Below are 14,984 nucleotides of genomic sequence, written 5' to 3'. Positions count from 1 at the left end.
CTCGTTCTGTAATACATCATCCCGCAACCAACTCATTAGTTGCAATGCTTGCAAGGCTTATGTGATGTGCATTACCGAGAGGGCCCCAGAGATACCTCTCCGACAATCGGAGTGACAAATCCTAATCTCGAAATACGCCAACCCAACATCTACCTTTGGAGACACCTGTCGAGCTCCTTTATAATCACCCTTTTACGTTGTGACGTTTGGTAGCACACAAAGTGTTCCTCCGGTAAACGGGAGTTGCATAATCTCATAGTTATAGGAACATGTATATGTCATGAAGAAAAGCAATAGCAACATATTAAACGATCGGGTGCTAAGCTAATGGAATGGGTCATGTCAATCAGATCATTCAACTAATGATGTGACCTCGTTAATCAAATAACAACTCTTTGTTCATGGTTAGGAAACATAACCATCTTTGATTAACGAGCTAGTCAAGTAGAGGCATACTAGTGACACTCTGTTTGTCTATGTATTCACACATGTATTATGTTTCCGGTTAATACAATTCTAGCATGAATAATAAACATTTATCATGATATAAGGAAATAAATAATAACATTATTATTGCCTCTAGGGCATATTTCTTTCAGAACACGTATGCAAATGCAATGCACATGATGACATGATATGAGATGCATGACAACGACAACAACACACGAAGACAAAAACCCGAACCCGAGAAAATAAAATAACTTAAAGCCGGAAACGGCAAGAGTTGGAGTACAAATTGGGAAAGTCATATCCGGGGTGTTACAGGTGCCCCCTCCATCATAATCCACCTCGATCATATCATAGTTGTGCTTAGGCGAAGCCCTGCGTCGGTAGCATCATCATCACCGTCACCACGTAGTCGTGCTGACGAAACTCTCCCGTGAAGCTTTGTTGGATCGGAGCTCGCAGGACATCATCGAGTTGAATGTGTGCTGAACTCGGAGGTGCCGTGCGTTCGGTACTTGGATCGGTAGGATCGTGAAGACGTACGACTACATCAACTGCGTTGTGCTAACGCTTCCGCTTTCGGTCTACGAGGGTACGTGGACACACTCTCCCCTCTCGTTGCTATGCATCACCATGATCCTGTGTGTGCGTAGGAAAATTTTGAAATTACTACGTTCCCCAACAGCTATGGTGGCGTTCTCGCGGCGCGGTATGCGGCTGCGCCGCCATTGATGGAGCTCGTTGGTTTCGCTCTGGCGGCCAGCGAGGGCTGGATCCCGGGGCGGCGGCCCCGAACGGCGGAGGTTGTGTCGGTGGCTGTGGTCTCGCGACAGGCGATGCAGCGGCCGCGGTGGTGGACGATCCGTGCACAAGACGCTTGATGGAGGCCATTGGAATAGATCTGGGTGAAGACCTGCTCGCGGCTGCTGCCGAGGCTGGCGATGGCGGCACTTTTCGGTGTCGTTCCCTTGTTGAAGGCATCGCTGTTGAGAAGTTCCAGGCCACTATCTGCTATCTCCGGGGGAAACCCTAGATCAGTAGATCGGATGACGGCGACATTATTGTGCCGTTGTCCTCTTGTGGCGTCATTCTTGGAGGTGTACACGGGCTCGAGGGACCAGTGGACGAAATAATTGGTGGAGCGGTGCTTCATCCTGCACATTAATGTTGGCGTTTCTCGGCGGCGTGGCGCGGTGGAGACTCGGCGCCCGATGTGTAGCGAGGGACTCGCGCAGGAGGGTGCCGTTATCAGGCGCCGTGGTGGCGTCGATGGCAGAGAGGCCGGGCAAGGTGGTGCAGCAGTACACACTGAAGATGGATTGGTGGCAGGTGGCGGCGGCGGCCTCATACTCGGCAGGCGTCCTCGTTAAGGAGTGCGCCGGACTGGTAGGTGCCCATACCCGGCACGCGTCTGAGTTGGGACCTCAGGTCTTAGATGTTTAGGTTTGGCTGCGATGGCTGTTTGGTATTGGGTCCAGACTATCAGCGCTCCGTCATCAATTGGATAGGTGTAGCGACAGTTGTTGCATAGACGGTGGCTTTAGTCTTACTGTTGTATCACTTTGTAAGGTCTTATAAAAATAATTAATAAAGTGGTCGTATGCATCATCCAGATGCAGAGGCCGGAGGTCCTCCTCCTTTTCTAAAAAAATAAAAGATTGCCCTGGTTCCCCCGCCTATACCCAAAATTTAAAATGGGCTGGACCGTTATGTCACGAATGCATGATCGTTTTCATTTGTATACTGCCTAAAAAAAATTGTGCTGCCCCAAAAATAATTATACCACCTCTTTTTTATTTTTAGGGGCTTAATTATATTTTTTATAGTAATACATATCTTATTTATATTATAAAGAATAAATTACAAGTCACGTAAAAACCGACATGACAAAACTAAAAAGATAGTAGAACATCTCTGAGCTTGACATCAACGTTCATCACCTGCTTACGACACCACCACAGCAGCCATCGAAAAAAAGAATGACGAATCACTATCTCACCCGAGCTCGACGCGGCTCCATTACTGATATACAGCTTTGCGGACCTTTAAGGTGGCTCACCAAAAGTGAAGCCTTTGTCGTTGAACGAATCAGACCGGGACAACACCCCAGACACGCCACCGAACTTCAGATCTGACACCCCACCACAACTAAGACGTCGAAGGAGGAAACCATACCTGCCATCCACGAACCACGAGCCCAACAGATGTTCCGTCTTCCAGATGTCGTCGATGCAGACCACAATGTGCATCCGCTCCTAGACTACCTCCCAAGCTTCGCACCGACGCTGGAGCAAACACCATCGCAACGGCGGAGCCCGAGGACACAGGTCCACCACGAGGATGCCCCCGCCGCCACGCCATCCTTACTTGAACAGACTGATTTCCAAATCCATCCCCAACCATAGGACTGATGGCCTTGTCAGGAAAGGATTCGAAGAATATTTATTCAGCGTCGTCATCGTCGCCACCGAAGCAAAAACGATGAACAAACTAAAAACCTAAACTACGAGGGAGTAAAATCAATCCACACGCGTGGATCCGGCGGCCCCCCTCGCCCCCGACGACCGAGGTCGCCAGCGGAGGAGAGCCGCCGGAGAACGACGGTGGAAGATTGGCCTCTCCTGGTGACGGCTAGGGTTGCAGCCGCCAGGGAGAGGAAAACGTATCGCACCCGGTGAGTTGTGAACCTGAGCGGGGGCATAATTATACTGCCTCTTTTCTTTTTGCGGGGCATAATTATTACTGCCTCAAAAAGAAAAAGTTTTCCATTTGTACACCCGTGTGTATCGTATAGTAACGGTACCCGAGTTGCATCCCGTCCAAACCGTATATGATCCAAAGAAACTGTACCTCGGCCGCTGACCAGGTAGCGAGCGCAGGGAAGGGCGATGGGGACGAAGAAGCCGCGGCTCCTCCGCCTCGCCGCCGTCGCCGTCGCCGTCGCGGCCGTCCTTCTGACCGGTAACAACGACGAGCCGCAGCCTAACCTCCACCTGATCTATCGTCCTGTTGCGTCGCCTAAAGATATATGTTCTGTTTTCTTTTCTCGATTTGGTTTTGCTCACTCGGTTTCTCGATCTGGCTCTCCAGCTTCGGCCAAGAAGTCCGCGGATGTTACACAGCTCCAGATCGGCGTCAAGGTCCGTATTCCGCAGGATTGCAAGCAAACCGCAATCTCTGCCGCGCTCTAGTATTACTCTGTGTGCTTTCTGTGTTCCGGCGGATCTGAGATCCTTCGGTGCAGAAGAGTTCAAGAAAAGGCTGGGTTGGATGAAGCTAGATTGCTAGGTTTGGGAGGTTTGCAGATCCGCAAGTGCGAAATAGGCTGTTGTTCCTTCGCACACACAAAGGGCGTGAGATTCAGACTGCAGTTTATTCACTAGAGCTAATTAGTAAAAATAAAGATGAGGCGAGGCTAATTAGCAATTTACTTGTGTAGTCTTAAGGAATGTTGTTTAACCAACCAGTGTGTGCTTTTATATTGATGTATTTAACAAGAAGCCACGATGAATTTCTCTCAGAAGTAACATTTGGTCTTCTAAGGAATGTTGTTCCAATACTGGCCAAGATCCCTTCTGCGGGGACTAGTCATGTTACACAGGATGTAAATTAAGAGCTGAGCTGAGAAGTGGACAATCTATGTTGTTATGATACTTCTGCTATGAAGTTTCAAACTGAAATATTATGTACTTGCTGCTAAGGTTCATGCATTATTTTCGAAATGGAATCTCCAGTATTCGATCACAAACCAGAATGTGGGATAGGGTTGTTCATCACATTTTGGCCATACCATTGAAGCATGCGCGGTAGTACTCTCTCAGTTGTAATAGGCCGTATTTTGCCTGTCTGATGTTCATCTTTGACAGCAAATTCCTGTATTTGTATTTCATTCATAGCTATAAAACTAGTCACAAGAAAGTGCTTTTGAATGCAAACTTAATGGTATGAAGCTTATACGTATAACATAACCCATGTACTGTTGGATTAGTTGTTGCCTTGTTGGCCAACTCATGGATTTGGACAGTCAGGATACACGCTGCATTTGCAACAGAGGAGTAATAATTGAATAGCATTATCAGATGCATACAAGATTTAGTTGTAATTAGATGGTTTGAATGGTTTAGAAAAAATGCTGATGAACACCCTTACTGTGGAGGGCAGAGATTTTCTGTATCTTTTTTTAGAAAGTGAGATTTTCTGTACCTACGTGCCTAGCTTTCAGTTACTCATTAAGTGTGCAACATTCGATTTATAAAGTTGTAAGGCAATCATATAAAGGTTATGCTTTCATTCTTATTACATTCCAATGATAGTATCACTGTGACTTCACATGACACTGTTTTCTTTGGCTCATCCCCTTTTCAGTACAAGCCTGAATCATGTACCCTACAAGCTCACAAAGGCGACAAGATTAAAGTGCATTATCGTGTAAGTATTTGACCGACGCTTTTATCTGAAGTCAGCTATCCTATTCACTTGTGATTCTTGATAGTACTCTAGTCAAAAGAAATAATGACTGTAGCTAGTTATAACAAGCCTGCAATTCCAAGTCTCAGAAGCAAGGGCCACTGAGTTTCCTTTACTGTAACCTTCCTACTGTTCCTTCCAATGACTTTATGAACAACATAGTCCAAATGTACGATACACACTCTCATTTATGCGTCAACTTTATAATGAATCAGTTGTCATAGCTATTTAACGCGGTGTCTCTTAACATGAACCAGTTGAGATGCCCTGCAGAGAAAGTGAGAAACATCATGTCATAGTGACCCTATTAATTTATGGCCTTTATTGCCTTGTTTACCTGGTTTGTTTGTCATGTTGGCCTCAAAGAACTGTTCGGTGCTTTTCCTGTAGCGATTTGTGTCCACAGTTTTGTCATTCAGCTGAAAGCTTGACTATGCTGCGTGCAGGGGACACTCACTGATGGGTCAGTATTTGACTCTAGCTATGACAGAGGTGATCCCTTCGAATTCACTCTTGGGAATGGGCAGGTGATAAAAGGTATTCTCTTTTCCTGGAGCAGCATGCGATTATTGGTTTATCTGTGGTCCATATTGTACTGGCTTGAACAAACAACAATATATATATATATATATATATATATGTTACAAAAAAGAAACGTGGAGAAACGGCCTATGTTGTTCTTATCAGAAACCCTTCGCAATGGCGCCAACCTACATTATTGTTTCCATCTGTGCGTAGGTTGGGACCAAGGTTTACTAGGTATGTGCGTCGGCGAAAAGCGGAAGCTGAGAATACCCGCAAAGATGGGTTATGGGGAGCGAGGCTCCCCACCAAAGATTCCAGGTATGGCTTGTTATTTGTATGTTTGCTTGGTATGATCCTTGTGATGAAATCGTATCTTGGGTACTGTGTAGATCGTCAACTTTGATATTGCCATTCTAGCGTGTTTGTTGGCTGCATCATATGATCCAAACACGGCATGCCGCCGTGCACTCTTTCATTGACCAGCAATGCTGACGAGCAGTTTTGAACTCTGATGATAGGTGGTGCAACTCTGGTTTTCGACACGGAGCTCATCGCCGTCAATGGGAGGACGTCTGCTGGCGCCGCCGCGGAGAGCGACGACAGCGAGCTTTGATACATACATGGATGTAGTTTTGCTTGCGTTTCCGCGAGTTCGTCGGCTGAAAGGGCTGCCGTTTCCGGACGATTTTCCATCATGTTTAAAGTGTTACGGAGACCGGTTAGATTGCTGTACCAAAGGATCGTTGTGACCAACAGCTGATCTATATCACGGGAAACATGTTTTCATTCCTGATGGGCGTGCAGCTGTTAGTAGCGAGAACACAAGCATCTTTCTGTTTCCCTCATACTGTGCGGCTGTTAATGATGAATGAGCACCAACATGTTATACTGCGTGCACAAGTCGAGCATGCAGTGCGGTGATCACTGGAGAACGATGATGTGAACGCCGGTCTCACATTCTCGCGTGCCGCGGCAGAGATCCCGTGGGCCTCACCTCGTGGAATATATGTTCTTCATGATCATGGTATCCAGCACTCGCAGTGCGCAAGTGCTCCGGCGGCAGGCAGGCAGGCAGCAGCATCGCCACGAGCTTTTAGCTTTTCATCAGTCTTCATTCAAACATGTACGTATAGGCCAGGCCACAGTGCGCGCCTCTGAGCCCATGCGGTTTGCCGTCGACTGTGGATCGGGCACAGGCACAGGGATAAGCCCTGAACGAGTGCATGCACCCTGCTCTTTTGTTGCTTGTGCGTGATCCACTGTGGATCGTCTGATCTTTTCTCACTTGCGCGCTAAAATGTTGTGTTTGCTCCTCCAGAGAGTACACAGTGCGCGCACGGATGCATGCGGCCAAGCGCCACGGGCAGTGACACCTGACCAAACGACTCTACACACACCAACAGTAATATGCGTACAAACCAGACGAGGAGGTGTCGGGCAGCGGCGAGCAGATGGCCCGAAACTCGCGCAGGATTGCAATCCTGATGACTGACCGGGGCAGTACTGCTGGTGCTGGGTCGACAGTCGTCAAGGCGGACCTCTCGCGTCGAGTCTCGACCAGGTTTCCAAGAGCATCTCGATGCATGCGTGCATGCGTACGTACGTCTTTGCTTGTCTAGATTTCACACGAAGGAAGACGAAGGAACCCGAGGAGGACGACGACAGGCGCGGGCGGGTCAAGGACTCAAGGCCAAGGCGGGGTCGACCGATTGGACGCGTCCGCGGGGAGCTACGAAAATCTCGCGGCGGGCGACGCCTGCCTGCGTCGGTAGACTGCACCAGCGTGTACTGGTGGTGTAGACCGGAGAGCAACGCACCGCACGCGCCGGCCCCGGTGGTGGAGTGACCGGACAAAGCGTGCCGTTTCCTTCCCCCTCCCGTGGCCGTGGCCATGGCCGTCCGGCGACTGTGCACCCACACCACACGTCGCGCTTCCCCTGTACCCTGTAGTAAAAAGCGGCCACTCGTGCGATCCCACGGCGACGGTGGCACTAGTACTAGTGCTAGGTGTGTGCTCGTGACGGTGACGTGATGTTTCTGTAATGCAAGAGAGAGAGAAAAAAAATAAACTGTCGAGTGAAGTGAGGTGCAGCTGGCGGATAATTTTTCTGCTTTAACCTTTTGTGCAAACAAATTCCAGAATTGACCTCGCTTGTAAAAGAAGTTCGAATATGACTTTTTTTTTGTCACACCAACATCCTCGGCGTTTGGCTTACACGGGAGACGCCATGGTCCATGGCATCTGGACCTGGCCTGCATGAGCTTAGTTGGCGTTGACGTGGCAAGACGAAACGCCATGCTCCTTGGCGTTTGGAGGAAACGTCATACGTCTTGACGTTTGGTCCTTGGGCGCTCAGATTTGACTAGCTGCCATCGCTGCATGCATGCACGTCGTCTGCCTCACTGCCTGCCATAGCATACTTAGGTGAGTGACATAAGACGTGGGTTCTATGCGTGCATGCATGCATGCATGGGTAAGTAGGTCGTTATGTGGCGGAGCATGTTGATTATCACCGATGAGCTGTGACAGTTTCCCTAGTTCTTTCATGATCTGCTTTATGTTAAGAAAATTAGCTGACCCACGAATGGTAAAATCGATATATACTCCACCATAAGTGCTACTAGATAGAGTCCTTGACCAAGTCTTGGGTATCATCATTACGCTCTTGTATGCAACTGTACTATAATGTTAGAGCATCTGCAACCGGACAAATCATCCCTTATACGTCCGCGGAAGTGCCCGATCAGTGATCGGATAGGAAAGAGAAGAAAAAACACGACCCAACCGCACCCATCGTATCATTCCTATACGCCTGGGCTGCCTGCGAACCCTCATATTCATCTCAAACATGGGAAGGATATGAGGGCTCGCGGATGCGCCGGGCATTCCGCAATGTAGGACGCGGCCCCACCACGGACCATCTTTTCTCTTTCCTTATTCATTCTTTTATTTCTCTCTCTCTCTTCATCTCCACCAATCATGTGCAAGTGTCCGGACATATGAGGAAAAAACGAGTGTGGTTGCGCAGACGGATAAATAAGGGCTCAAAACGGACACACCTGGTCACTGACCGGCCGCGTCCGCGGGCGTTTAACGGGCATATTTGCTATGTCTGGCTGTAGTGCTCTTAGCATTCTTACACTGTAGTTCCCTTTCAGAGTATGGAGTACATAGCACCAAAATCACTGAGACGTTCCTCTTTGGTTCTAAATCGAGTGAAATGCATAAAACCAACAGAGTCATGTCCGTAAATGCAGAAAACCATCACAATCGTGTCCGTAAATGCAATAAACCGCCATTTTATAAATTATAACAAAACGCACAACACGTAGCTCTTGACAGTGAAAAAAAACACTAACCAAAATTTGAATCTTGTTTTGACGTGGCAAATCATACGCGTGACAAAGGGATATACAACGCTGACAAACATCTTCTTCGGTGTGGATCACCATTACGGCCTCCTCTGATGTGTGTGGTGGTTGGTGGGGGTGATTAGTGTAGGCTTTGGAGCGATAGATGATGCGTCGGGTCTTCATTTTATCCTGGAGTAGCTCACCCTTGGTCATATAGGCGTGCAGTGGTTGGGTCCAGTCTTGGGTGTGGATCACCAATACTGTCATTGACCCATCGACCGGAGTTGGTTCCTCGGGAAGTTGCGTCTGCATTGAAGCGGCGGCTGACGAGAGGTTGCGTCGATCAGCGCCACCCTCTGTCCGTGTTAAGGCATATCTCTCTCGATGTAGTTTTGGTAATTAATGACAACATATTTGCGGACTAACCTTGTGCGTTGAGCTTTGGCTCGAGACGATTTCTCTCCCCTCGGAGTGTTTTTCAAGACGGTGTAGCTCTTTCGTTTCTTATTGGTGGACTAGTTTCTTAGGAGTCACCGTACTATCAAGAGGGGGTCCGCTTTGGTATGGCTAGGGTGGAATCATCATGTACACTTTCGTTTCACACCCTCTGGGCCTTCCCGCTCCGTTGGTGGTCTTTTTCCCTGCAGTTTGAGCTGTCTTTGGCCCCAGCGGTAGTACCGCGGTGCCCAGCGATAGTACCGCTTGTGTGTCCTCAGCGGCAGTACCGCTGCGGTACCGGGCCACTACCGCCTCGACTCGAGGGAGACATTTCTCGTGTCGCGTTGAGCAACACCTGTAGCGGTTGTAGGTGCAGTAGTACCGCTCGAGAGCGGTAGTACCGCTCGAGAGCGGTAGTAACGCCCTGCCACCGTGGCGGTACCACGCTAGGCCTGTCCGGCAGTACCGCGCTGGGCCAGTCCATCCTCTGTCTTCTAGCCCTCTCAGCTGGGCGGTAGTACCGTAGGGGGGAGCGGTACTACCGCTGCCCTCTGCGGTAGTACCGCCCTCTGCGGGGCTGTTTAGTGGGGTAACGGTTGGATTGTTATCCCCACTATAAAAGGGGGTCCCCTTCTTCTTCGTTGACTTACCTCTTCCCCCTCAAGCTCCATTAATGCTCCAAGCTCCATTTTTGCCTGATCTCTCTCTCTAGCCAATCATACTTGTTGATTTGCTCGGGAGTGGTTGAGAAGGCCCCGATCCATACTTCCACCAAGAGAAATTTGATTCCACCACCAATCCCTAGCGGATCTTGTTACTCTTGGGTGTTTGAGCACCCTAGGCGGTTGAGGTCGCCACGGAGCCATAGTCCATTGTGGTGAAGCTTCGTGGTGTTGTTGGGAGCCTCCGATTGAGTTGTGGAGTTTGCCCCAACCTTGTTTGTAAAGGTCCGGTCGCCGCCTCCAAGGGCACCAATAGTGGAATCACGGCATCTCGCATTGTGTGAGGCCGTGAGGAAAATACGGTGGCCCTAGTGGCTTCTTGGGGAGCATTGTGCCTCCACACCGCTCTAACGGAGACATACTTTCCCTCAAAAGGAAGGAACTTCGGTAACACATCCTCGTCTTCACCGGGTCCACTCTTGGTTATCTCTTACCTTTACTTGTACAAACTTATTAGTATTATTTCTCTTGCTTGCTTGCTTGTTCGTTGTTGTTGCATCATATAGATTGCTCAACCTACTTTGATGCAAAGTTTAATTTGGGTAAAGAAAAGTTAAAAATTGTTAGTTGCCTATTCATCCCCCCCCCTCGCCCCTCTAGTCAACCATATCGATCCTTTCAGTCCGGTCACATCGCGCGGCATCGATGCTGGCTGCTCCGTGCTCTGGGCTGGCATGAATGCGGCGCGGTAAGCGGAGCGTGCATCAAAAGGAAAGCGCGGGAGAGGTGGGGGGAGCGGGGGATGGGGCCATGGTGGTCAGAATAGGGCTTGGGAGCAGTGGAAAAAAATACGTCCGGACCACGCCGCAGACCGATACAGACGCGTTGAATGGCTTCCTCGGACTGATACATGCGCGTTGAATGGCTTCCCAGTCCGGACAGCGCAGTCCGAACGAATGCGGAAGGTTTACGGGTCGGTGTTAGAGATATCCTTAACGAGGCTCTTATATTTGATTATGGGGTCATATATGCGTTTACGTAGTGAAAGATCATGAACGGCAATTAAACTAGATGACCTTGATAATGGGCGTGCTAGGGCCAACAACGACCCAGTTACCTAAGCCAGTGCAGGGTGCATGCATGCGTGCGCGCACACAGAGAAGCTAGCGAGCGGCCGAGCATGCATGGAGCGATGCAGCCGGTCAGCAATTAGCAAATCTTAGTCAGGGACCAAACGCCAAGAACTATGGCGTTTCGCCTTGCCACATCAACGCCAACTAAGCTCATGCAGGGTAGGTCCAGACGCATGGACCATGGCGTCTCCCGTATAAGCCAAACGCCAAGGATGTTGGCGTGACCAAAAAAGATCGGATTCAAACTTTTTTTACAAGCTAGGTTAATTTTGAAATTTGTTTGCACAAAAGGTTAAAGCAGGAAATTTGTGCATGAGGCTCCGAGCCGGAGATGCAATCGAACGACCTGAATATGTTTTCTCGGTTCAGTTTTTTTTACTATAGTATAGACGCAAGTGCTCATATACACACGCATACACTCATCCCTATGAACGCACAAACGCACATTCTATTTTTATGAGCACCTCAGACAGACTGAGTCGGCATATCATCTTGAAATTTACGAAGTCACCGTAGGCACCTCGTCATCGACGGAAACGTGTCCTCTCACTGAATACGCATCACCGAAAATCTTGAGATAATCCAGAAATAAATGCAAGTATCAGGACTTGAACACTGATGGGCTCGAAATACCACAGTCCCTCTAATCATCCAGCCACGAGTTGGTTGGGTTGCTAAGTCAGTCCCGCTGCTCCTGGCCTGTCACGGAGGATAATCCCACATGGCGCACAGATAACAAAACCACCAGACTAATCAGCCCGCGCGCCACTGGTCGCCTCCGGATTCGCCGTCTTGTCTATACATCGCTGCAGCTGATCAAGAATTCAAGATCGCCTCAAGCGGAACCCGAGGCAATCATTGACAAGTGGAGAGTTCAGAAATAAGTAAACCATGGCACAGCAGCGGCGGGCTCGCCTTTTGTTTGTTTTTGACGGCGGGTTCCGTACAGAGCGTCGTTTTTAACCGACAGCCGTTCAGTAAGTAGTAGTAGTACTCATACTACTACGCCTAGTCTACGGACCTCCGCAATTAACTCGTTGCCTGACACAAGCAGGGCTCATTCATTCGTCCATTGATCCCTCCGTTCGTTTGCGTTCGTTTGTTCATACTAAATCATAATCACTTGGCAGCCTGCAACCACTGTTGCTATCTGCTGATGCAGCGCAGGACAAAACAGTCCAGGTTTCAGGCTTCCAGTAATGAGTTCCACTGCACACGATGGATGAGTCGTCAATCTGAGAGCTTTGCTTCGAACCGGGCCGGATCGGTGCTTGTTTATTTAATTTATAATAAACTAATAATGAAAGATAAGAGTAGTGGGTTGGGACAAGACATTGCCATCACACCCCCTACGCACGCAGGGGCACGCATCCGTATTCTATTACACACACGCGCGAAAGGCTCCAGATCTGGGACTGGGATGATTCAAACACGGAGCTGTAAACCAATTGGCGAGCACTGTGTTTGGTTCCCTTTTGTCAAAGAAATATGCCGCGAGATGAGATGCATGACAGACAGGTGTTTGTTCGACGGAACGGGCGGCGACGTCCCCTTACACAATTCGGGCTTCTGGAACTGCAGAAATGATTTGGTTTTTAACAGAACAACAAATATTCATTTTTTGCAGGTTATTTTCCGAGCCACTGCGTTGATCCGTACGTGGTTGATACCCCCTCCGACGGAGGCCAGTGAACGTTTGATTACGAGATATATCCGTTGAGAGATGGTAGCAGGGGATATCTTCAACCGGTTTGGATGACGATCATGTAATAGGATAGACAATTAGTTTACCTATCTCTTTTATGCCAGTCGGTTGTGGTTTTTTATGGCCAGTTTGTTTTTGGCCCTTTGGCTCTTTGTGAGCTCTTCTTTATTTTCGTTTTGAAACTCTAAGACCTTGTTGAACCTATTTATTTATTTTATAAGTTGGTCGTATGCATCGTTCTGATGTAGAGATCGGAAAGTCCCCTTTTTTGAAAGAAAAAAAACATAAAGTAGTATGAAGAAACGGGTGCACAGAAGACCAAACCGTTCTCCGTTCCTGTAGGAGAAATGCAGGCATGATCATGGGGCAGGAAAGACAAGTCTCTTTCCCGTTTTTCCTACTACCTCCGTCACGATTTAAAAGGCGTACTTGGAAATTCTCTAGGACCTAAGTGGTTATCTATTGGTTATGAGACGGATTAAAAAATAGCATTCACACTATGCATGCATATAAAAAATAGTATATTGGATACTAATTAGCTATTAGAAATAAATGCAATGCGCTCTAAACCTTGTCTATTATGGAAACGTACGTAAATTTAACTGTGCCTTCTAAACCGAGATGGAGGGAGTAGCGCCTCAAATAAATGCTCATGACTATCACCAAATCCAGAGCCCATTAGCCAGGACTGCTATCGTCCCAAAACAAGAGAGGATCACATCAAACAGTGTGTCCTATTGCCACGTAAACTCATCATCAGACAGACAGTGTAGCGCGAGCGAAACTACTGCACACACGACAGTTTCAGTGAACGACATGAGGACGATAGCTAATCCAACCGACGATGTGATTTATGACGGATCGACAGGCCAGGGAAGGGAGGTTGCGGTGTCGATTCTGCCTGCCTGCCTGCCTGCGGGTACAGTGAACCCCACGTCCCACGCACCTTTTTTTCCTGGTCGACTGTCCCGATATACCCAATAAATTCAGCTCCAATTTAGGGGCTGTTTGGTTGGAGGCGCTGAAGCATCGCTCAACAACAACCTATATACACGTCAAATTATCGGCGCAAACTGCTCGGAAACTCGACGAGTTTGGTGGCTGGTGAGGACACACACACTCTGACGCCTATTTCTTTTCAGTATCCATCACGTACGTACTAGTCAGGTCAGTCAAAAATTGTGGCCAAAAGCCCAAAGCGATGTTGCGCGCAGTGCAGCCACCCTGGGCATCCGAACAAACGCCGAAACACGTTTGAAATCCTCAGAATTATACTAGTATAGTCGCGCCGGTGGCAGATGCCAAATCGACGACAATGAGGCGCGCACGCACGCACGCACGCACGCCATGGATTGACGGACGAGCACGACACACGACCCTGTTGATCCCGGCCCCACGCCACACACTGCAGAGGTACAGCGACACGGAAGGCATGCATCTACACAGACGCGGTCAGGGAGGGAGAGAGGAGATGCCGATCGAGAGAGCCGGTGAGGTTGCCGGAGGCGTGATCGCCGCGAAAAACATGCACGGACGGCGAGGCGTACAAGAAGAGACGGAGACGGCGCATCTCCCGGCTGCGATGAGGCTGATCGCCGGCCTGCTGCGACTTGCGTTTCGGACAGAGCGCCGCTGCACTGCTACTGTGGGTGGATATCTTCTCATCACCATGATCGATCGATCTCTGCCCTGCTCATGTGCGGCCATTTTCTCGTGGATGCTGCTGCGAGGCCTGCTTTTTCCTGCCATTCCTCCTCTCTTCTCCAACTAGCCATGCACGCAGACGTCAAGACTCAAGAGCCACTGCTGCGGGGTGCGGGCATCCATCCGTCCATCAACCAGCCACCCAAAAAGCTGATCTTCACCAAAACTTCATGCCATGCCTCGCAATTTTTTTTTGAAACAAGGCAAAAGATTTGCCATTCCATTGAATAAGGAAGAAGTTTTAGGACAAAGCCGCAAAGCGGCAATACTAAAAAAAAGGACTACTCTCGCGGCATTACAATACCCAACTGCTTTGCACCGGTTAAAGCCCAAAGAGACACCTCGTCTTTAATCTTGGAAATGAGAACCATCGAAGGGACGGCCGTGTTACGGAAGACTCTAGCATTGCGTTCGGTCCAAATCTCCCATGAGATGAGCATCATCAGAGAGGCCAGCGCCTTGGGAGATCCAACCCGAGTGTGTATGTTGTTGGTCCACCAATCTCTCACCGAGACCCTCATCGCCCAGGTGGCCGTGTTGACGTGGTGC

At 49.0% G+C, this 14,984-nt stretch overlaps 1 protein-coding gene across 1 annotated transcript; it reads left to right on the top strand.

Moving 5' to 3' along the window:
• Positions 1-3,244: 3,244 nt before the first annotated feature.
• LOC125545712 (peptidyl-prolyl cis-trans isomerase FKBP15-1-like) lies at positions 3,245-6,284 on the top strand. The gene is made up of 6 exons (XM_048709742.1): positions 3,245-3,408; positions 3,538-3,587; positions 4,813-4,875; positions 5,361-5,451; positions 5,653-5,757; positions 5,958-6,284. Exons 1-6 carry the CDS (start codon positions 3,336-3,338, stop codon positions 6,050-6,052), a joined length of 477 nt encoding a protein of 158 aa, XP_048565699.1. The 5' UTR covers positions 3,245-3,335; the 3' UTR covers positions 6,053-6,284.
• The last annotated feature ends 8,700 nt before the right edge of the window (positions 6,285-14,984 follow it).

This window comes from Triticum urartu, chromosome 3 (assembly GCF_003073215.2).
Source record: "Triticum urartu cultivar G1812 chromosome 3, Tu2.1, whole genome shotgun sequence".
Taxonomy (NCBI): Eukaryota; Viridiplantae; Streptophyta; class Magnoliopsida; order Poales; family Poaceae; genus Triticum; species Triticum urartu.
The sequence above is the reverse complement of the archived record's forward strand: the minus strand, read 5'-3'. Positions and strand labels throughout refer to the sequence as shown.